We start from the raw sequence: 25057 nt of genomic DNA on the forward strand, positions 1-25057 counted from the left end.
AGAGGTGTGGGGCCACTAGGAGACACCAGTTAGTCCTCTCACTGAAACCCACAGTCTGGAGAGGTGTGGGGGCCACTTGGAGACACCAGTTAGTCCTCTCACTGAAACCCACAGTCTGGAGAGGTGTGGGGCCACTAGGAGACACCAGTTAGTCCTCTCACTGAAACCCACAGTCTGGAGAGGTGTGGGGGCCACTTGGAGACACCAGTTAGTCCTCTCACTGAAACCCACAGTCTGGAGAGGTGTGGGGCCACTAGGAGACACCAGTTAGTCCTCTCACTGAAACCCACAGTCTGGAGAGGTGTGGGGCCACATGGAGACACCAGTTAGTCCTCTCACTGAAACCCACAGTTTGGAGAGGTGTGGGGCCACTTGGAGACACCAGTTAGTCCTCTCACTGAAACCCACGGTTTGGAGAGGTGTGGGGCCACTTGGAGACACCAGTTAGTCCTCTCACTGAAACCATTGTAATAGTTTTTTCTTATCTTGTACCTACTCCAAAAGCTAAATTAATATTCTTATCATGTTACTGTAAGTATCAGGAGTATTTTCAGATTTCGTTATCAACAATTTCTGTGACAGTACAGTAAATGTAAAATGCACATCAAATCAACAATGTAATGTTTGGATTCATTCTTGTCAGATGTACAGTTGTGCCTTTTGGTCTAATAATTTACCCATAATCCTCAGTGTTCTCTTTCATGGTTCTGTAAGAAACATTTCAATTTGGCCCTATCCATGTCGGTCAAGTATTGTTATGGTAGTGGGAGAAGTTGTTTTTTTTAAAGTGCAAATTCAATCAGGAGGAGGAGCCCCAGTCCAGCGAGCTCACCCTGCAGGAGCTCTTGGGGGAGGAGAGGAGGAACAAGAACGGTCCCCGGGTCGATCCTCTGGAGAAGGTGAGGAGAGACCACCACAATGGAAATTAAACTTATTTTAAAGAATTTACTTTTCCTTTGTTATAATAATTTACAAAGTATTCAGATCGCTTGACTATTTCCACGTTATGTTACAGCCTTATTCTAAAATCGATTAAATTATTTTTTCCCCTCAATCTACATACAATACCCCATAATGACAAAGCAAAAGCTTAATCACATTTGCATAAGTATTCAGACCTTTGGCAGCGATTAAATACTCTAGTCTTTTTGGATAGGACGCTACAAGCCTTAGACACCTGTATTTGGGGAGTTTCTCCTGTTCTTCTCTGCAGATCCTCTCAAGCTCTGTCAGGTTGAATGGGGATCGTCGCTGCACAGCTATTTTCAGAGATATTCGATCAAATTCAAGTCCGGCCTCTGGCTGGGCCACTCAAAGACATTCAGAGACTTGTCCCGAAGCCACTCCTGCGTTGTCTTGGCTGTGTGCTTAGGGTTGTTGTCCTGTTGAAAGGTGAACCTTCTCCCCAGTCTGAGGTCCTGAGCGCTCTGGAGCAAGTTTTCATCAAGTATCTCTCTGTTCGTCTTTGCCTCGATCCTGACTAGTTTCCCAGTTCCTGCTGCTGAAAAACATCCTTACAACATGATCCTTCCACCACCATGCTTCACTGTAGGGATGGTGCCAGGTTTCCTCCAGACGTGACGCTTGGCATTCAGGCCAAAGAGTTCAATATTGGTTTCATCAGACCAAAGAATCTTGTTAGTCATGGTCTGAGAGTCTTTAGGTGCCTTTAGGTGCCAGCTTTAGGAAGAGTCTTTGTGGTTCCAAACTTCTTCCATTTAAGAATGATGGAGGCCACTGTGTTCTTGGGGACCTTCAATGCTACAGATCTTTTTTGGTTCCCTTCCCCAGATCTGTGCCTTGACACAATCCTGTCTATGAGCTCTTACGGACATTTCCTTCGACCTCATGGATTGGTTTTTGCTCTGACATGCACTGTGAACTGTGTGACCTTATAAAGACCGGTGTGTGCCTTTCCAAATCATGTCCAATCAATTGAATTGACCACAGGTGGACTCCAATCAAGTTGTAGAAACATCTTAAAATGATTAAGATGATCAATGGAAACAGCACCTAAGCTCAATTTGGAATTTAATAGCAAAGGGTCTGAATACTTATATAAGGTATCTGTTTTTGTATTTTTAATAAATTGCCAACATTTCTAAAAACCTGTTCGCTTTGTCATTATGGGGTATTGTGATGTCATTATGGGGTATTGTGATGTCATTATGGGGTATTGTGATGTCATTATGGGGTATTGTGATGTCATTATGGGGTGTGGTGTGTATATTGATGAGGGACAATAAAAATAAAAAAAATCAGTTTTATAATAAAGCTGGAGCAAAATATGGAAAAAGTCAAGGGGTCTGAATACTTTCCAAATACCCTGTAAATACTTTTTTTTGCGTTATCCTCAATGATTTAAATACTTTGTTATCCACAGTGATTTGGAATGGATTGTGTCCACGTGTGGTTGAATTGTTTTTAAATTGTCAAATGAAAAGGAGCTGGGCGTCAGGACCCTGGACTGCAGACGACCCCTCATCCCCTTCGAGGAGTTTGTCAACGAGCCTCTGAACGACGTTCTAGAGATGGACAAGGACTTCACCTTCTTCAAGGTGGACTCGGAGAGTAAGTTCTCCTTCCAGAGCTGTCCCTTCATCCTCAACGCCTGCACCAAGAGCCTGGGACTGTACTACGACAACCGCATCAGCATGTACAGCGAGAGGAGGATCACAGCGCTCTACAGCCTGGTACAAGGACAGCAGCTCAACCCATACCTCAGGCTCAAAGTACGCCGAGACCACATCATCGACGACGCCCTCGTCAGGGTGAGTCACAAACAACACACACACACACACATTATACAGTACCAGTCCAAAGTTTGGACACACCTACTCATTCCAGGGTTTTTCTTTGATTTTGAAGATATCAAAACTGTGAAATAACAGATATGGAATCATGTCGTAACTAAAAAAAGTGTACAGTGGTAAGAAAAGGTATGTGAACCCTTTGGAATTTCCTGTATTTGGGGCGGCAGGGTAGCCTAGTGGTTAGAGCGTTCGGCTAGTAACCGGAAGGTTGCAAGTTCAAATCCCCGACCTGACGAGGTACAAATCTGTCGTTCTGCCCCTGAACAGGCAGTTCCTAGGCCGTCATTGAAAATAAGAATTTGTTCTTAACTGACTTGCCTAGTTAAATAAAGGTAAAATAAAATAAATATTTCTGCATAAATTAGTCATAAAATCTGATCTTCATCCAGGTCACAACAATAGACAAACACAGTCTGCTTAAACTAATAACACACAAACAATTATACATGTTCATGTCTTTATTGAACACACCGTGTAAATATTCGCAGTGCAGGGTGGGAGAAGTATGTGAACCCTTGGATTTAATAACTGGTTGACCCTCTTTTGGAAGCAACAACCTCATCCAAATGTTTTCTGTAGTTGTGGATCAGACCTGCACAACGTTCAGGAGGAATTCTGGACCCATCTTTACAAAACTGTTTCAGTTCAGCAATATTATTGAGATGTCTGGTGTGAACTGCTCTCTGAGATGCTGTGGCATGACCTCAAATCGGGTTGAGGTCAGGACTGACTGGGCCACTCCAGAAGGCAGTGCTTCTTATCTTAGGTCTTCTGAGATCTTTGTTGGATGCATGGTTCAAGTCAGGCAGTGCTTCTTGTGAATAGCCAACTCAAGTTCTGTGAGTTTTTTTGGCAGGGGGGGGGTGCCGGAGCATCTCTAACCAACATCTCCAATCTCATCTCATTGATTGGACTCCAGGTTAGCTGACTCCTGACTCCAATTAGCTTTTGGAGAAGTCATTAGCGTACAGGTTCACATACTTTTTCCAACATGCACTGTGAATTTAATGATGTATTCAATATAGCAAGAAAAATACAATACTTTTTGTGTATTGCTGTGACTTAGATGAAGTACAGATTAAATGTTATGACCCATTTCAGCAGAAATCCAGGTGATTCCAAAGGGTTCGCATACTTTATCTTGCCAATGTATTTTATATTTGAGATTCTTCAAAGTAGCAACCCTTTGCCTTGACAGCTTTGCACACTCTTGGCATTCTCTCAACCAGCTTCATGAGGTAGTCCCTGGAATGAATTTCAATTAACAGTTATTTTGTGGAATTTATTTCCTTCTTAATGTGTTTGAGCCAATCGGTTGTGTTGTGACAAGGGTTGGTATACAGAAGACGGTATTTTACCAAATAAGGCTACATCCATATAATGCCAAGAACAGCTCAAATAAGCAAAGAGAAATGACAGTCCATCATAAAATATATTTAGATTTTTTTTTTTTTTTTTTTGGTTACTACATGATTCCATATGTTATTTCGTAGTTATGATGTCTTCACTACTATTCTACAATGTAGAAAATAGTAAAAATAAAGAAAAACCCTGGAATGAGTAAGTGTGTCTCTGTAACCAGTGTGTGACCCAGATCACTGGTTGCTGAGGAAAAGGAGGTTGTTAAAGGGGGGTGAAATGGCTCGCTAGTTAGTGGTGGTGCGCGCTAATAACGTTTCAATCGGTGACGTCACCCTCTCTGAGACCTTGAAGTAGTGGTTTCCCTCTGTTCTGCAAGGGCTCTTGTGGAGTGATGGGTAACGATGCTTCGTGGGAAGCAGTTGTTGTTGTGTGCAGAGGGGCCCTGGTTTGAGCCCAGGTAGGGGTGAGGAGAGGGACAGAAGCTATACTGTTACATCACATACAGCGCATTCGGAAAGTATTCAGACCCTTTGACTTTTTCAACGTTTTGTTACACTACAGCCTTATTCTAAAATGGATTAAATACAATCATTTCTACACGCACAATACCCAATAATGACAAAGCGAAAACAGGTTTTTAGAGTTTTTTTGTACATTTTTATACTTGAAGTATTCAGACCCTTTGCTATGAGACTCGAAATGTAGCTCAGGTGCATCCTGTTTCCATTGATCATCCTTGAGATGTTTCTACAACTTGATTGGAGTTCACCTGTGGTAAATTCAATTGATTTGTCATGATTTGGAAAGGCACACACCTGTCTATATAAGATCCCAAAGTTGACGGTGCATGTCAGAGCAAAAACCAAGCCATGAGTTTGAAGGAATTGTCCGTAGAGCTCAGAGACAGGATTGTGTCAAGGCACAGATCTAGGGAAGGGTAGCTAAACATTTCTGCAGCATTGAATGCCCCCAAGAACACAGTGGCCTCCATTCTTAAATGTAAAATTAAACATTGATGGCGATTGCATCGTCTGTGGACCTATTGGGGCGGTAAGCAAATTGAAGTGGTTCTAAGGTGACAGGTAAGGTGGAGGTGATATGATCCTTGACTAGTCTCTCAAAGCACTTTATGATGACAGTGAATGCTATGTGAGTGCTACGGGGTGATTTAGTCATTTAGTTCAGTTACTTTCGCTTTCTTGGGTACAGGAACAATGGTGGACATCTTGAAGCAAGTGGGGACAGCAGACTGGGATATGTCCGTCAACACTCCAGCCAGCTGGTCTGCGCATGTTCTGAGGACATGGTTAGGGATGCCATCTGGGCCGGCAGCCTTGCGAGGGTTAACACGTTTCAATGTCTTACTCATCTTGGTCACAGAGAACGAGAGCCCACAGTCCTCTTGAGCGGGCTGCGTCGATGGCACTGTGTTATCCTCAAATCGAGCAAAGATTGTGTTTAGCGAGCAAGACGTCGGAGTTCGAGACGTGGCTTCCCTTTGTAATTCGTGATTGTGTGAAGTCCCTGCCACATACGTCTGTCTGAGCCGTTGATTTGTGACTCCGCTTTGTCTCTGTACGGACGTTTTGCCTGTTTGATTGCCTTACGAAGAGTATAACTGTTTTTTTTTTTTAAACCGTTTTGCACTGTTTGTTTTCAACCATATTCCCATTCACCTAGCCGTGGTTAAATGCCGTGGTTTGCCGGCAGCCTTGCGAGGGTTAACACGCTTCAACGCTTTCAGTTTTGCTGCCATCTATCCACGGTTTCTGGTTATGGTAGGTTTTAATGGTCACAGTGGGAACAACATCCCCTGTGCACTTCCCGATGAACTCCGTCACCTTGTCAGTGTATACATCAATGTTATTCTCAGAGGCAACCCGGAACGTATCCCAGTCCGCGTGATCAAAACAATCTTGAAGCATGGATTCCGATTGGTCAGACCAACGTTGAACAGTTCTTAGCACGGATGATTCCTGTTTTGAGTTTCTGCCTATAGGAAGGGAGTAGCAGAATGGAGTCGTCATCTGATTTGCCGAAGGGAGGAGGGCCTTGTAGCCACCCGGAAGGGAGAGTAACAATGGTAGTTTTTGAAGCTAGCTAAAATAAATGTGGCCTCGGGTTATGTGGTTTCCAGTTGCGCAAAGTCTAGTGAGGGCCGTCGTGGTATCGGCTTGAGGGGGAATATACTGCGATATGGCTGTGACAATAACCAAAGAGAATTCTCTTTGGAGGTAATATGGTCAGCATTTCAGGTATTCGAGGCTGGGTGAACTGAAGGACTTGAGTTCCTGTACGTTACCACAATCACACCATGCATGGTTAATCATGAAACATACACCTCCGCATTTCTACTTCCCGGAGAGTTCTTTATTCCCGTCTGCATGTTGTACTGAGAACCCATCTGGCTGTATGGACAGGGACAGTATATCCGGAGAGAGCCATGATTCCATGAAACAGAGTATGTTACAGTCCCTCATGTCTCTCTGGACGCAGGTCCTCGCCCTGAGCTCGTCTACTCTATTGTCCAGGGACTGAACATTCACCAGTAATATACTCAGAAGCGGTGGCTGGTGTGTACGCCTCCTGACTCGGACTAGAAGTCCACTCCGAATGCCTCGTCTCCGTGGCATCTTGGAGTAGCCTCTGGGATAAGTTCATGCACCTTGGGGGGTACGAACAAAGGATCCAATTCAGATAAGTAATATTTATGTTCGAAATGCAGGTGAGGGATTTCCGTCTGTATGTAAATACGCAAAGAACATTCTGGGCTAATGTAAGAAATAACAAAAAAACAAAATAATACTGCAGAGTTGCTTAGGAGCAGAGCGTCCATGTTGATCGGTCGGTCGGACTCCCTCTAGTCATCTGTGTCTTAATTATTTTGTCAGACAAGCTTGGTGCATATCGTTGATTTGATTTAAAACACATTGGATGTGTCTATATATGGAAAAATACACGTTTTAACATTTCTACCAATCGATTGGTGGAAAGAACAGACGACTCTCGGTCGACCAAGACCAGGCTAGTGATAAGGTGAATGGGAAGGGTTCCTCTGTTTGTCTGTCCCTCTCCTAACCTAATGGTCTGCGTCCTACAGTTGGAGATGATCGCCATGGAGAACCCTGCGGACCTGAGGAAGCAGCTGTTTGTAGAGTTTGAAGGAGAGCAGGGCGTTGACGAAGGGGGGGTCTCTAAAGAGTTCTTCCAGCTCGTCCTGGAGGAGATGTTCAACCCTGACATTGGTGAGATGTTCTGCTTGGAATTTAACTGTATCTGTGGTTGAGTAAAGACACTGTAATCCAAAGACACTTTCCTAATGCATGTATGTAGAAATGTTTAAAGAAATGTTTTTCCACTACAGCCTTATTCTAAAATGGATAAAGTTGAAAAAAATAAAAAATAACAATTTAAATCCTCATCAATCTGCATATAATGACAAAACGAAAACAAGTTTAGTCGTTTTTGCTAATGTATAAAATATAAAAAACAGATACCTTAAAGTATTCAGACCCTTTGCTATTAAACTCAATTGAACTCCATTGATCATCCTTGAGATGTTTTTCCAACTTGATTGGAGTCCATCTGTGGTAAATTCAATTGATTGGACATGATTTGGAAAAGCACACACCTGTTTATGTAAGGTCCAACAGTTGTCAGAGCAAAAGCCAAGCCATGAGGTGGAAGGAATTGTCTGGAGAGTTCAGAGACGAGATTGTGTCGAGGCACAGATCTGGGGATGGGTACCAAAACATTTCTGCAGCATTGAAGTTCCCCAAGAACACAGTGGCCTCCATTCTTAAATGGAAGAAATTTGGAACCACCAAGACTCTTCCTAGAGCTGGCCGCACAACCAAACTATGCAATAAGGTGAGAAGTGCCTTGGTCATAGAGGTGACCAAGAACCCGATGGTCATTCTGACAGAGCTCCGGAGTTCCTCTTTGGAGATGGGAGAACCTTCCAGAAGGACAATCATGTCTGTAGCACTCTACCAATCAGGCCTTCATGGTAGAGTGGCTAGACGGAAGCCACTCCTCAGTAAAAAACACACGACAGACTGCTTGGAGTTTGTAAAAAGGCACCTAAAGGACTCTGACCATGAGAAACAAGACACCGAGATTAAAATCTTTGGCCTGAATGCCAAGCGTCATGTCTGGAGGAAACCTGGCACAATCACAAAGGTCTGACAGGTCCTAGTTTCTACCTTAACAGCACTATCAACAAGGCAGGTCCTACAGGTCCTAGTTTCTACCTTCTTAACAGCACTATCAACAAGGCAGGTCCTACAGACCCTAGTTTCTACCTTAACAGCACTATCAACAAGGCAGGTCCTACAGACCCTAGTTTCTACCTTAACAGCACTATCAACAAGGCAGGTCCTACAGGCCCTAGTTTCTACCTTCTTAACAACACTATCAACAAGGCAGGTCCTACAGGCCCTAGTTTCTACCTTCTTAACAACACTATCAACAAGGCAGGTCCTACAGGCCCTAGTTTCTACCTTCTTAACAACACTATCAACAAGGCAGGTCCTACAGGCCCTAGTTTCTACCTTCTTAACAACACTATCAACAAGGCAGGTCCTACAGGCCCTAGTTTCTACCTTCTTAACAGCACTATCAACAAGGCAGGTCCTACAGACCCTAGTTTCTACCTTCTTAACAGCGCTATCAACAAGGCAGGTCCTACAGGCCCTAGTTTCTACCTTCTTAACAACACTATCAACAAGGCAGGTCCTACAGGCCCTAGTTTCTACCTTCTTAACAGCGCTATCAACAAGGCAGGTCCTACAGGCCCTAGTTTCTACCTTCTTAACAGCGCTATCAACAAGGCAGGTCCTACAGGCCCTAGTTTCTACCTTCTTAACAACACTATCAACAAGGCAGGTCCTACAGGCCCTAGTTTCTACCTTCTTAACAGCGCTATCAACAAGGCAGGTCCTACAGGCCCTAGTTTCTACCTTCTTAACAACACTATCAACAAGGCAGGTCCTACAGACCCTTGTTTCTACCTTCTTAACAGCGCTATCAACAAGGCAGGTCCTACAGGCCCTAGTTTCTACCTTCTTAACAGCACTATCAACAAGGCAGGTCCTACAGGCCCTAGTTTCTACCTTAACAGCACTATCAACAAGGCAGGTCCTACAGGTCCTAGTTTCTACCTTCTTAACAGCACTATCAACAAGGCAGGTCCTACAGACCCTAGTTTCTACCTTAACAGCACTATCAACAAGGCAGGTCCTACAGACCCTAGTTTCTACCTTAACAGCACTATCAACAAGGCAGGTCCTACAGGCCCTAGTTTCTACCTTCTTAACAACACTATCAACAAGGCAGGTCCTACAGGCCCTAGTTTCTACCTTCTTAACAACACTATCAACAAGGCAGGTCCTACAGGCCCTAGTTTCTACCTTCTTAACAACACTATCAACAAGGCAGGTCCTACAGGCCCTAGTTTCTACCTTCTTAACAACACTATCAACAAGGCAGGTCCTACAGGCCCTAGTTTCTACCTTCTTAACAGCACTATCAACAAGGCAGGTCCTACAGACCCTAGTTTCTACCTTCTTAACAACACTATCAACAAGGCAGGTCCTACAGGCCCTAGTTTCTACCTTCTTAACAACACTATCAACAAGGCAGGTCCTACAGGCCCTAGTTTCTACCTTCTTAACAGCGCTATCAACAAGGCAGGTCCTACAGGCCCTAGTTTCTACCTTCTTAACAACACTATCAACAAGGCAGGTCCTACAGACAATTGTTTCTACCTTCTTAACAGCGCTATCAACAAGGCAGGTCCTACAGGCCCTAGTTTCTACCTTCTTAACAGCACTATCAACAAGGCAGGTCCTACAGGCCCTAGTTTCTACCTTAACAGCACTATCAACAAGGCAGGTCCTACAGGTCCTAGTTTCTACCTTCTTAACAGCACTATCAACAAGGCAGGTCCTACAGACCCTAGTTTCTACCTTAACAGCACTATCAACAAGGCAGGTCCTACAGACCCTAGTTTCTACCTTAACAGCACTATCAACAAGGCAGGTCCTACAGGCCCTAGTTTCTACCTTCTTAACAACACTATCAACAAGGCAGGTCCTACAGGCCCTAGTTTCTACCTTCTTAACAACACTATCAACAAGGCAGGTCCTACAGGCCCTAGTTTCTACCTTCTTAACAACACTATCAACAAGGCAGGTCCTACAGGCCCTAGTTTCTACCTTCTTAACAACACTATCAACAAGGCAGGTCCTACAGGCCCTAGTTTCTACCTTCTTAACAGCACTATCAACAAGGCAGGTCCTACAGACCCTAGTTTCTACCTTCTTAACAGCGCTATCAACAAGGCAGGTCCTACAGGCCCTAGTTTCTACCTTCTTAACAACACTATCAACAAGGCAGGTCCTACAGGCCCTAGTTTCTACCTTCTTAACAGCGCTATCAACAAGGCAGGTCCTACAGGCCCTAGTTTCTACCTTCTTAACAGCGCTATCAACAAGGCAGGTCCTACAGGCCCTAGTTTCTACCTTCTTAACAACACTATCAACAAGGCAGGTCCTACAGGCCCTAGTTTCTACCTTCTTAACAGCGCTATCAACAAGGCAGGTCCTACAGGCCCTAGTTTCTACCTTCTTAACAACACTATCAACAAGGCAGGTCCTACAGACCCTTGTTTCTACCTTCTTAACAGCGCTATCAACAAGGCAGGTCCTACAGGCCCTAGTTTCTACCTTCTTAACAACACTATCAACAAGGCAGGTCCTACAGGCCCTAGTTTCTACCTTCTTAACAACACTATCAACAAGGCACGTCCTACAGGCCCTAGTTTCTACCTTCTTAATAGCACGGTCAACAAGGCAGGCCCTAGTTTCTACCTTCCAGACAGCACTGTCAACAAGGCAGGTCCTACAGGCCCTAGTTTCTACCTTCTTAATAGCACTATCAACAAGGCAGGTCCTACAGGCCCTAGTTCTGTTACACCTGGACTACTGTTCAGTCTTGTGGTCAGCTGACACATCAAAGAACTTAATAAAATTGCAATTAGTTCAGAACCCTTGGATGTACACACACAGCTAATATTAATAATATGCATGTCAATCTCTCCTGACTCAAATAGGAGGAGAGCTTGACTTCATCACTACTTGTATTTGTGAGAGGTGTTGAATGCACATGTTGAATGCAACCTAGCTGTTTGTCTAAACTACTGGCACACAGCTCCGACACCCATGCATACTCCACAAGACATGCCACCAGAGGTCTCTTCACAGTCCCCATGTCCAGAACAGACTATGGGAGGTGCACAGTACTACATAGATCCATGACTACACGGAACTCTATTCCCCAGTACTACATAGAGACATGACTACATGGAACTCTATTCCCCAGTACTACATAGAGCCATGACTACATGGAACTCTATTCCCCAGTACTACATAGAGCCATGACTACATGGAACTCTATTCCACAGTACTACATAGAGCCATGACTACATGGAACTCTATTCCACAGTACTACATAGAGACATGACTACATGGAACTCTATTCCCCAGTACTACATAGAGCCATGACTACATGGAACTCTATTCCACAGTACTACATAGAGCCATGACTACATGGAACTCTATTCCACAGTACTACATAGAGACATGACTACATGGAACTCTATTCCCCAGTACTACATAGAGCCATGACTACATGGAACTCTATTCCACAGTACTACATAGAGCCATGACTACATGGAACATAGAGCCATATCAGGTAACTGATGCAGCAGTAGAATCAGATTTTAAAAAAACAAAACAAAAAAACGTATGGAACAGTGAAGCAACACAAACATAGGCACAAACTAACACTCAATAGCATACGCACTATTCTCACACGTACCTATGGATTTAGTACTGTATATATTTGGTAGTGGTGGAGTAGGGGCCTGAGGACACACAGTCTGGGAATGTACTGTCATGTTTTTAAAATTGAATAAACTGCCTTAATGTTGTTGGACCCCAGGAAGACTAGCTGCTGCCTTGGCAGGAAGTAATGGGGATCCATAATAAACCCGAGGAAGAGTAGCTGCTGTCTTGGCAGGAACTAATGGGGATCCATAATAAACCCGAGGAAGAGTAGCTGCTGCCTTGGCATCAACTAATGTGGATCCATAATAAACCCGAGGAAGAGTAGCTGCTGCCTTGGCATCAACTAATGTGGATCCATAATAAACCCCAGGAAGAGTTGCTGCTGCCTTGGCAGGAACTAATGGGGATCCATAATAAACCCCAGGAAGAGTTGCTGCTGCCTTGGCAGGAACTAATGGGGATCCATAATAAACCCCAGGAAGAGTAGCTGCTGCCTTGGCAGGAACTAATGGGGATCGATAATAAACCCCAGGAAGAGTAGCTGCTGCCTTGGCAGGAACTAATGGGGATCGATAATAAACCCCAGAAAGAGTAGCTGCTGCCTTGGCAGGAACTAATGGGGATCCATAATAAACCCCAGGAAGAGTAGCTGCTGCCTTGACAGGAACTAATGGGGATCCATAATAAACCCCAGGAAGAGTAGCTGCTGCCTTGACAGGAACTAATGGGGGTCCATAATAAACCCCAGGAAGAGTAGCTGCTGCCTTGGCAGGAACTAATGGGGATCGATAATAAACCCCAGGAAGAGTAGCTGCTGCCTTGGCAGGAACTAATGGGGATCCATAATAAACCCCAGGAAGAGTAGCTGCTGCCTTGACAGGAACTAATGGGGATCCATAATAAACCCCAGGAAGAGTAGCTGCTGCCTTGACAGGAACTAATGGGGGTCCATAATAAACCCCAGGAAGAGTAGCTGCTGCCTTGGCAGGAACTAATGGGATCCATAATAAACCCCAGGAAGAGTAGCTGCTGCCTTGGCAGGAACTAATGGGATCCATAATAAACCCCAGGAAGAGTAGCTGCTGCCTTGGCAGGAACTAATGGGATCCATAATAAACCCCAGGAAGAGTAGCTGCTGCCTTGGCAGGAACTAATGGGATCCATAATAAACCCCAGGAAGAGTAGCTGCTGCCTTGGCAGGAACTAATGGGGATCCATAATAAACCCCAGGAAGAGTAGCTGCTGTCTTGGCAGGAACTAATGGGGATCCATAATAAATACAAAAGTAAAGGGTCTGAAAACTTATGTAAATGTTTCAGATTTTTGCCAAATTTCCCAAAGCCGGTTTTAGCCTTGTCATTATGGGGTATTGTCTGTCGATTGATGACGTGAAACATATTTTTGTTGTTCATTTTAGAATAAGGCTGTAACGAAACAACATATGGAAAAATTCAAGGGATCTAAACACTTGGCCACTGTATGTTGGCCATAGACACATTTCTATAAAAATAAAAATATTTTGACAAAGTTTTAAACTTGAACTTAATATTCACAAACAAATTGTCCATCTGATTTCTTGGTATTAATATCCAGTGCTCCCTCCCTCCTCTAGGCATGTTTACATATGACGAGTCCACCAAGCTGTTCTGGTTCAACCCACCCTCTTTGGAGAATGAGGCCCAGTTCACCCTGATAGGCATCGTCTTGGGCCTGGCCATCTACAACAACTGTATCCTGGATGTTCACTTTCCCATGGTGGTCTACAGGAAACTGATGGGGAAGAAAGGCACCTATCTGGACCTGGCAGACTCACACCCGGTACTGGAACATGCTGAAATATGTTTAAATGTCATTTTTAATCGGTCTATGTAATTAAAAAGTGTTTCAGGTTAGACGACTACTACAAGAGCTGTGTATTCAATTTTTATTAAAAACCTTGTAGTTTCATAATATAGCATTACCCCTGTTAGCTATGTATTAATATAGCGGGCTTATCCTTCTGTTAGCTACCTATTAATATAGCGCTCTTAACCCTCTAGCTACGTATTAATATAGCGCTCTTAACCCTCTAGCTACGTATTAATATAGCACTCTTAACCCTCTAGCTACGTATTAATATAGCGCTCTTAATCCTCTAGCTACGTATAAATATAGCGCTCTTAACCCTCTAGCTACGCATAAATATAGCGCTCTTAACCCTCTAGCTACGTATTAATATAGCGCTCTTAACCCTCTAGCTACGTATTAATATAGCGCTCTTAACCCTCTAGCTACGTATTAATATAGCGCTCTTAACCCTCTAGCTACGTATTAATATAGCGCTCTTAATCCTCTAGCTACGTATAAATATAGCGCTCTTAACCCTCTAGCTACGTATAAATATAGCGCTCTTAACCCTCTAGCTACGTATAAATATAGCGCTCTTAACCCTCTAGCTACGTATTAATATAGCGCTCTTAACCCTCTAGCTACGTATTAATATAGCGCTCTTAATCCTCTAGCTACGTATAAATATAGCGCTCTTAACCCTCTAGCTACGTATTAATATAGCGCTCTTAACCCTCTAGCTACGTATTAATATAGCGCTCTTAACCCTCTACCTACGTATTAATATAGCGCTCTTAACCCTCTAGCTACGTATTAATATAGCGCTCTTAACCCTCTACCTACGTATTAATATAGCGCTCTTAACCCTCTAGCTACGTATTAATATAGCGCTCTTAACCATCTGTTAGCTACCTATTAATATAGCGCTCTTAACCCTCTGCTAGCTACGTATTAATATAGCGCTCTTAACCCTCTGTTAGCTACGTATTAATATAGCGCTCTTAACCCTCTGCTAGCTACCTAATAATATAGCGCTCTTAACCCTCTAGCTATGTATTAATATAGCGCTCTTAACCCTCTGTTAAATACGTATTGGTGGTCTCTCCCATTTATACTGACTGACAGCCTGGGGTCTCTCCCATGCCAGGTTCAGTACCAGAGTCTGAAGGAGCTGCTGGACTATGAGGGGGATGTGGAGGAGGACATGATGATCACCTTCCAGATCTCACAGACTGACCTGTTTGGAGACCCCATCACTTACGACCTGAAGGAAAACGGGGACAAGATACCTGTTAGTGCGGATAATAGAAAGGTAAGATACCTTTTAGTGAGGACAATAAAATTTTTTTGATTTGATTTGATTTAGAAAGGTAAGATACTTGTTGGTGCGGACAATAGAAAGGAACGATAACTGTTAGTGAGAACAATAGAAATGTATATTTTGTAGCCCTGTCCAGTACGACCCATAGAGAAGTATCTAGTCTGTCACAGGACCACTGACTGACTGAAGTATCTAGTCTGTCACAGGACCACTGACTGACTGAAGTATCTAGTCTGTCACAGGACCACTGACTGACTGAAGTATCTAGTCTGTCACAGGACCACTGACTGACTGAAGTATCTAGTCTGTCACAGGACCACTGACTGACTGAAGTATCTAGTCTGTCACAGGACCACTGACTGACTGAAGTATCTAGTCTGTCACAGGACCACTGACTGACTGACTGAAGTATCTAGTCTGTCACAGGACCACTGACTGACTGACTGAAGTATCTAGTCTGTCACAGGACCACTGACTGACTGACTGACTGAAGTATCTAGTCTGTCACAGGACCACTGACTGACTGACTGACTGAAGTATCTAGTCTGTCACAGGACCACTGACTGACTGACTGAAGTATCTAGTCTGTCACAGGACCACTGACTGACTGAAGTATCTAGTCTGTCACAGGACCACTGACTGACTGACTGACTGAAGTATCTAGTCTGTCACAGGACCACTGACTGACTGACTGAAGTATCTAGTCTGTCACAGGACCACTGACTGACTGACTGAAGTATCTAGTCTGTCACAGGACCACTGACTGACCGACTGAAGTATCTAGTCTGTCACAGGACCACTGACTGACTGACTGAAGTATCTAGTCTGTCACAGGACCACTGACTGACCGACTGAAGTATCTAGTCTGTCACAGGACCACTGACTGACTGAAGTATCTAGTCTGTCACAAGACCACTGACTGACTGAAGTATCTAGTCTGCCACAGGACCACTGACTGACTGAAGTATCTAGTCTGTCACAGGACCACTGACTGACTGACTGAAGTATCTAGTCTGTCACAGGACCACTGACTGACTGACTGAAGTATCTAGTCTGTCACAGGACCACTGACTGACTGACTGAAGTATCTAGTCTGTCACAGGACCACTGACTGACTGACTGAAGTATCTAGTCTGTCACAGGACCACTGACTGACTGACTGACTGAAGTATCTAGTCTGTCACAGGACCACTGACTGACTGAAGTATCTAGTCTGTCACAGGACCACTGACTGACTGAAGTATCTAGTCTGTCACAGGACCACTGACTGACCGACTGAAGTATCTAGTCTGTCACAGGACCACTGACTGACTGACTGACTGAAGTATCTAGTCTGTCACAGGACCACTGACTGACTGAAGTATCTAGTCTGTCACAGGACCACTGACTGACTGACTGACTGACTGACTGACTGACTGAAGTATCTAGTCTGTCACAGGATCACTGACTGACCGACTGACTGACTGAAGTATCTAGTCTGTCACAAGACCACTGACTGACTGACTGAAGTATCTAGTCTGTCACAGGACCACTGACTGACTGACTGACTGACTGAAGTATCTAGTATGTCACAGGACCACTGACTGACTGACTGAAGTATCTAGTCTGTCACAGGACCACTGACTGACTGAAGTATCTAGTCTGTCACAAGACCACTGACTGACTGACTGACTGAAGTATCTAGTCTGTCACAGGACCACTGACTGACTGACTGACTGAAGTATCTAGTCTGTCACAGGACCACTGACTGACTGACTGAAGTATCTAGTCTGTCACAGGACCACTGACTGACTGACTGAAGTATCTAGTCTGTCACAGGACCACTGACTGACTGAAGTATCTAGTCTGTCACAGGACCACTGACTGACTGACTGACTGAAGTATCTAGTCTGTCACAGGACCACTGACTGACTGACTGAAGTATCTAGTCTGTCACAGGACCACTGACTGACCGACTGAAGTATCTAGTCTGTCACAGGACCACTGACTGACTGAAGTATCTAGTCTGTCACAGGACCACTGACTGACTGACTGAAGTATCTAGTCTGTCACAGGACCACTGACTGACCGACTGAAGTATCTAGTCTGTCACAGGACCACTGACTGACTGACTGACTGAAGTATCTAGTCTGTCACAAGACCACTGACTGACTGAAGTATCTAGTCTGCCACAGGACCACTGACTAACTGACTGAAGTATCTAGTCTGTCACAGGACCACTGACTGACTGACTGAAGTATCTAGTCTGTCACAAGACCACTGACTGACTGAAGTATCTAGTCTGTCACAGGACCACTGACTGACTGACTGACTGAAGTATCTAGTCTGTCACAGGACCACTGACTGACTGACTGAAGTATCTAGTCTGTCACAGGACCACTGACTGACTGACTGAAGTATCTAGTCTGTCACAGGACCACTGACTGACTGACTGAAGTATCTAGTCTGTCACAGGACCACTGACTGACTGACTGAAGTATCTAGTCTGTCACAGGACCACTGACTGACTGACTGAAGTATCTAGTCTGTCACAGGACCACTGACTGAAGTATCTAGTCTGTCACAGGACCACTGACTGACTGACTGACTGAAGTATCTAGTCTGTCACAGGACCACTGACTGACTGACTGAAGTATCTAGTCTGTCACAGGACCACTGACTGACCGACTGAAGTATCTAGTCTGTCACAGGACCACCAACTGACTGACTGACTGAAGTATCTAGTCTGTCACAGGACCACTGACTGACTGAAGTATCTAGTCTGTCACAGGACCACTGACTGACTGACTGACTGACTGAAGTATCTAGTCTGTCACAGGACCACTGACTGACCGACTGACTGACTGAAGTATCTAGTCTGTCACAAGACCACTGACTGACTGACTGAAGTATCTAGTCTGTCACAGGACCACTGACTGACTGACTGACTGAAGTATCTAGTCTGTCACAGGACCACTGACTGACTGACTGAAGTATCTAGTCTGTCACAGGACCACTGACTGACTGACTGAAGTGTCTAGTCTGTCACAGGACCACTGACTGACTGAAGTATCTAGTCTGTCACAGGACCGCAGTCATGCCCCTCTTCAAAGTGGGAGACACTCTAGACCTGAACTGTTATAGACCTATATCCATCCTAACCTGCCTTTCTAAAATCTTCGAAAGCCAAGTTAACAAACAGATCACCAACCATTTCGAATCCCACCGTACCTTCTCCACTATGCAATCTGGTTTCCAAGCTGGTCATGGGTGCATCTCAGCCACGCTCAAGGTCCTAAACGATATCATAACTGCCATCGATTTAAAGACAGTACTGTGCAGCCGTCTTCATCGACCTGGCCAAGGCTTTCGACTCAATCACCACATTCTTATCGGCAGACTCAACAACCTTGGTTTCTCAAATGATTGCCTCGCCTGGTTCACCAACTACTTCTCTGACAGAGTTTAGTGTGGCAAATCGGAGGGCCTGTAGTCCGGACCTCTGGCAATCTCTATGGGGGTGACACAGGGTTCAATTCTCGGGCCGACTCTTTTCTCTGTATATGTCAATGATGTCTCTCTTGCTGCTGGTGATTCTCTGATCCACTTCTACGCAGACGACACCATTCTGTATACATATGGCCCTTCTTTGGACACTGTGCTTACAAACCTCCAAATTAGCTTCAATGCCATACAACACTCTTTCCGTTGCCTACAACTGCTCTTAAATACTAGTAAAACTAAGTTCATGCTCTTCAACCGATTGCTGCCCCCACCCGACTAGCATCACTACTCTGGACAGTTCTGACTTAGAATATATGGACAACTACAAATACCTAGGTGTCTGGTTAGACTATGAACTCTCCTTCCAGACTCACATTAAGCATCTCCGATCCAAAATAAAATCTAGAATCAGCTTCCTATTTCACAACAAAGCATCCTTCACTCATGCTGCCAAACATACCCTCGTAAAACTGACCATCCTACCGAGCCTTGACTTCGGCGATGTCATCTTTAAAATAGCCTCCAACACTCTACTCAGCAAATTGGATGCAGTCTATCACATTGCCATCTGTTTTGTCACCAAAGCCCCATACACTACCCACCACTGCTACCTGTATGATCTCGTTAGCTGGCCCTCGCTTCATATTCGCCACCAAACCCACTGGCTCCAGGTCATCTACAAGTCTCTGCTAGGTAAAGCCCCGCCTTATTTCAACTGATTGGTCAGCATAGCAACACCCACCCGTAGCACACGCTCCAGCAGCTATATTGCATTGGTCATCCCCAAAGCCAATACTTCCTTTGGTTGCCTTTCCTTCCAGTTCTCTGCTGCCAATGACTGGAATGAATTGCAAAAATCACTGAAGCTGGAGACTCATATCTCTCTTACTTTATTCATCAGCTGTCAGAGCTGCTTACTGATCACTGTACCTGTACACAGCCCATCTGTAAATAGCCCACCCAACAACCTCATCCCCATATTATTATTTACCCACCCCTGTATCTCTACTTGCACATCATTTGCACATCTATCACTCCAGTATTAATGCTAAATTGTAATTATTCTGCCTCTATCGCCTGTTTATTGCCCTCCTCCCTACTCTTCTACATTTGCACAGACTGTACATAGATTTTTTTGTTTTTTTTTCTTCTTTTCTGTTGTGTTACTGACTGTACGCTTGTTTATTTCATGTGTAACTCTGTGTTGTTGTTTGTGTCGCACTGCTTTGCTTTATCTTGGCCAGGTCACAGTTGTAAATGAGAACTTGTTCTCAACTAGCCTACCTGGTTAAATCAATAAAAAAAATTAAACACTTACTGACTGAAGTATTTAGTCTATCATAGGACCACTGAAGTATGAAATAAGTTGATACAGTGGAAGTGAATGATGCCATTTAATTTTGACTGGTCCTATCTGTGTTTCTGTGATCTCCAGGAGTTTGTCTCTCTGTATAGTGATTACATACTTAATAAGAGTGTGGAGCGCCAGTTCAAAGCCTTCAGGAGGGGCTTCCAGATGGTCACCAACGAGTCGCCTCTCAAGTGTTTATTTAGACCTGAGGAAGTGGAGCTACTGATCTGTGGAAGCAGGGTAAGGAAACTAATCTGAGGCCCTTTCTCAATTATTCTTTCTTTGTTTACTCGCTTCCTCTCTCCTCGTTTCCTTCTCTAATTGATTTGGGGGAGAAGGTCACAGGAATGTGAGACTTTCCGGAGGCAATGATGCAAGGTATCACGGAAAGACCAATTGAGCTTGAGCTATAGAAAATACATTTGGTGTCATAGTTGTGGTCACTGCTTCATGTTTTCTACACCACCTGATCTAATGCAGCCTGGTGTGTGTGGATATATATATATATGATGTTGTGTGTGTGTGGATATATATATATATATATATGAACTCAGCAAAAAAAGAAATGTCCTCACTGTGAACTGCGTTTATTTTCAGCAAACTTAACATGTGTAAATATTTCTATGTACCTGTCTCTTGTATTCTAACTCCTTCTACACCCTCCTACACCCCCTGATGTACCCGTCTCTTGTATTCTAACTCCTTTTACACCCCCTGATGTACCCGTCTCTTGTATTCTAACTCCTCCTACACCCCCTGATGTACCCGTCTCTTGTATTCTAACTCCTTCTACACCCCCTGATGTACCCGTCTCTTGTATTCTAACTCCTTCTACACCCCCTGATGTACCCGTCTCTTGTATTCTAACTCCTTCTACACCCCCTGATGTACCCGTCTCTTGTTTTCTAACTCCTTCTACACCCCCTCTTGTATTCTAACTCCTTCTACACCCCCTGATATATCTGTCTCTTGTATTCTAACTCCTTCTACACCCCCTGATGTACCCGTCTCTTGTATTCTAACTCCTTCTACACCCCATGATGTACCCGTCTCTTGTATTCTAACTCCTTCTACACCCCCTGATGTATCCGTCTCTTGTATTCTAACTCTTCAGAATTTAGACTTTCACGCACTTGAAGAAACAACAGAGTATGACGGAGGCTACAACAAAGACTGTCGCATTATCAAGTAAAAAACATGTCATTTCTCTCCAGAATTACATAGAATGTTAAAATGTTGACGTAGATGTTTTAGTCCAATACAAAAAAAAATGTTTCTTAAAATAACTTGTCTTTGAACATGTATTTTATTAGACCGCCATTACACTCCTGCTCATTCTGATGCTGCTGTTGTAATGTTATTATATGTGTTTTATGAAATGCTGTTCTTTATTTCTCACTCATAGAGACTTCTGGGAGACGGTGCATTCGTTTGGTGAGGAGGATAAGAGACTGTTCCTCCAGTTTACTACGGGGACTGACAGAGCACCCGTAGGAGGCCTGGGCAAGTTAAAGATGATCATCGCCAAGAACGGCCCCGACACAGACAGGTGAGACCAGGCCTCGGGTCCCAAATGGCATCCTGTTCCCTACGTAGTGCACTATGTAGGGAATAGGGTGCCATTTGGACCAGAGACCTGTTTCAATGGTGACTCCCGAGATCCTCCCAGATCAATAATCTCTCTCTCCTCTCTCTCTCCAGGTTACCTACTTCTCACACGTGTTTTAATGCCTTGCTGCTCCCTGAATACGACGCAAAGGAGAAGCTGAAGGAGAGACTTCTCAAAGCCATCACTTATGCCAAAGGATTTGGAATGCTGTGAAACAAAACAACTACTCTGAAACAAAACAGAAAGTTAAATGGTTTAAATGTGTTAATGGATAAAGAAGGAGTTCTACCATACAATGAGACATGAGTTCAAATTAAAAAGTGGCATTACGACAAGGAAATGTTCCAGTAGTGTGTGTGCCAAGATATCAATTACAGACGCTTTGATCTACCCCCCCCCCCCCCCTTCAGATCTCTTTAATGTAGAACTTAATTTCTAGCTTTTTCAAATAGTTTAAATCAGTCAGAATGCTTAGTGAAGCTCGGTTCTCCTACATGTGTTTATTAAAGATGGTTGCCGTGTAAAAACATCCAGTCTGAAGCAGGCTATCATTGTCTCTGATTGTTGGGAAAGTGCACTTAACTAAACTTTCAGAATGTTAGTGAATGGTATATACTGGACTGTATGTTAGTGAATGCTATATATTGGACTGTATGTTAGTGAATGGTATGTACGGGACTGTATGTTAGTGAATGGTATGTACGGGACTGTATGTTAGTGAATGGTATATACAGGACTGTATGTAAGGGAACACCCCCCTGAAATGGACAAAAATGAATGGGAACATATTGGCACCGTAAGAAAAATACACACAGTGTCCAATACCATTCAATTGGACGTGGTTTCATTCAAAGTTAATTGCAAATGCCATATGGCAAATGCCAAGTGTAACACTGCAAAAATCCAATAGATGGTGAGTGCGCTCCACCGTAATTTTTCATATTGCAAATGTAACACAAGTCAAGTCCCAATAGTAACATTTTGTCAAAAACGTATCACCCCCTTAAAAAAGTGCTTTCTGGACCGTTTTTTGAAATTCTTTAGATTTTTTTTGTCAATTACATGTTTGTATAAGAACTCTATGAACATACTTTTGTCATATTTGATTATAATAAAAAAAACTGTTACTTGTCCATAAGGCATATGTTTTGTCCATTTGCAATATGATTTCATAGGAAGTCAAAAGTCACTTTTTTTTACCAAATGCCAATAGAAATGTCCAAATGCAATATGGAAGATTTGAAAGTGCCAAATCAGGATGTTATGTCCATTTGCCATGTAGGATCAATGGAAGTCGGTTCACAAACCCAAAAGTCAGTGAACCATGTCCAAAAGGCATTTATACTGCCAAAATGATCTATAGCACTATGTTAAGCCATGAATCAACCTAGATGGTCTTATTTGTCATGTATGATGAGGGAGAAGTGGGACTGTTGTTTTTTAACGATTTTTAAGAAAACGTCCAAAATGACAAGGGGCTGGGTGGGCACGGGTGGGAGGTGCTCCCTACCCAACCGTGGACCCCTTGCTACCCCGTAATGGCATTTTAAAAAAACGTTTAAAAAATGTGCTCCTGGTAACCCGTTCCAATCACCAGGTGCACGGCTGTTCATTTGCAATATGTTTCACTGTGCATTTACCATCACGAATTTGACATGCTCAAAAATTCTGCAGAAATGCAAAATTGACTGGCCTGATGTACTCGGGATGGCCGAACAGTGATAGTGGTTCCTCTCCATCGCTCGTTGGGGTTGATTTCAGAATGTCACTTTGGTGATGGTACCTCACTGTTTAAGCAAATGGACAAAAGTCAGCCAGCAAGGCACCGTCCATCAGTCAATTAGATATCATTCTGACACCAAACTGATACAAACTGACACCACACCCACTTTTTCCAACTCGTTTAGAAGCCAACTATCACATATTTCAGAGCTGGCCCACAATTCACCGCACCTTCTGTTCAAACCATAATAAAAACATAAAACACGTAGTTACTTTCTAGCTGCGGGTCCAGTTCTGACATTATGTGTAGGCCTAGCTGAGGCGACCCCGAATACCAAGTTTCGGCTCGATAAGTCATTTGGAGCCCGAGTAGCGACCTTAATTGGTGTTGAAAATCCATATTTTCCGGGCGTTGCTACGGGGTCCTTGAATGAGCTATCGGACTGAAACGTTAGAGTCCGTCTCTATGGGCCGAGGCGGTTGCAATGCACCTAGTCTTGCGACTCTGGGACATTTCTAAATGTCGTCATTTTCGTGATGTCAAAATTAATTGAAGTTATTGCAAATGTACGAGGCTGTTTCTCAGTCCGAGAACCTTCTAGAGCCACATAACTCACCACGCACTATCATAACCCACATAGGCTTCAGGTTGAATTTAGGGGTGCAGGCAATGTATTCCTATGGGGAGAGAAGTCAATGCAAACTTTGATGAAAGTTTGATGAAAAAAACCTGTTTTAACTGTTAAGGGTTAATGCCACACGGTCAAGTTTAGGCTTGCACAGATCGGGAGGACCTCAGGAATGTTCCTGAGGTCAAATTGTGCTTCTAACCCTAACTGTTCTCCCGCTGTCACACAAAAGCACCTGCAATTTAGGGCCAGGCTTCATTATGGGCCTACTATTTTCATGGTCGCGGAGCTCAGACCAAGCAAGCTACGGTCTAGCGGGGCATCTCGTTGAACTCGGCACAGCCTACAGATTATGATGCCATTGCAGGCTCTGAGTTTCTTTAAGCACTGCACTTTGTCAGTCCATCCTTGCTGTGTGTGTGTGTGTTTGTGTGTGTGTGTGTGTGTGAGAGAGAGCTTTTCTTTGACATCTGTTGGGAGAAATGACTGACTTACAGTTCATGAGGGTTGCCTAATCACACAAATTAAGTTTTGAAAAGATCATACCTTTTTAACCCTTCGAAACAGCACCTATGACACCATTTTAAGGCACTTCCGGTTGACACAGGAAGCTGAAACACATATCCTCCTTGGGGTAGGCACTTATAGAATTTTGAGTTTTAAGTCTTTATGTTAAGAACTGACTTATTTACAGAGGGTTGAATGAGTGTGTGTTATTTCAGAAAATCACAGAAATCTCACAGAGCTCCGAAACACACTTCAAAAAGATTTGTCTGAACTGGATCTGTACCTTTATTTATTTTTTAAACACCTTTTTTTGAACATCACCAATTGTACATTGTACGATTTCTCTTAAATTACGATAAATGGCTGGTTCTTTTTTTCCTGACACCGTAGGTTCATTTACTTTGACGTGAAGCGGTCAAATTAACGCTCTATTTTCATTTTTGACCTTTAATCCCAGAAAAATGGCCATAACTCAAAACCCGTTGAGGCCTCGACGCCATCTTGTTCGGGGCCAACTGCCCATTATGCCAAACCTATGCTCACCAAGTTTCGTCTTCGAAGTCTTTTCCGCTCAGGAGAAAAG

General features: G+C 43.7%; 1 protein-coding gene across 6 annotated transcripts in view; it reads left to right on the forward strand.

Moving 5' to 3' along the window:
* Positions 1-22145, forward strand: part of LOC139414063 (ubiquitin-protein ligase E3A-like) — a 35044-nt gene extending 12899 nt beyond the window's left edge. For all 6 annotated transcript variants that reach the window (XM_071162118.1, XM_071162195.1, XM_071161977.1 and 3 more), the window contains exons 7-15: positions 804-899; positions 2445-2771; positions 7276-7420; positions 13638-13843; positions 15000-15164; positions 20092-20247; positions 21122-21195; positions 21413-21556; positions 21709-22145. In XM_071162118.1, coding sequence (XP_071018219.1) covers positions 804-899; positions 2445-2771; positions 7276-7420; positions 13638-13843; positions 15000-15164; positions 20092-20247; positions 21122-21195; positions 21413-21556; positions 21709-21829 — 1434 coding nt within the window. In that variant the 3' untranslated portion in view covers positions 21830-22145. The remainder of the gene's footprint in view (positions 1-803; positions 900-2444; positions 2772-7275; positions 7421-13637; positions 13844-14999; positions 15165-20091; positions 20248-21121; positions 21196-21412; positions 21557-21708) is intronic.
* The last annotated feature ends 2912 nt before the right edge of the window (positions 22146-25057 follow it).

The sequence above is a fragment of the Oncorhynchus clarkii genome, chromosome 1 (genome assembly GCF_045791955.1).
Source record: "Oncorhynchus clarkii lewisi isolate Uvic-CL-2024 chromosome 1, UVic_Ocla_1.0, whole genome shotgun sequence".
NCBI lineage: Eukaryota > Metazoa > Chordata > Actinopteri > Salmoniformes > Salmonidae > Oncorhynchus > Oncorhynchus clarkii.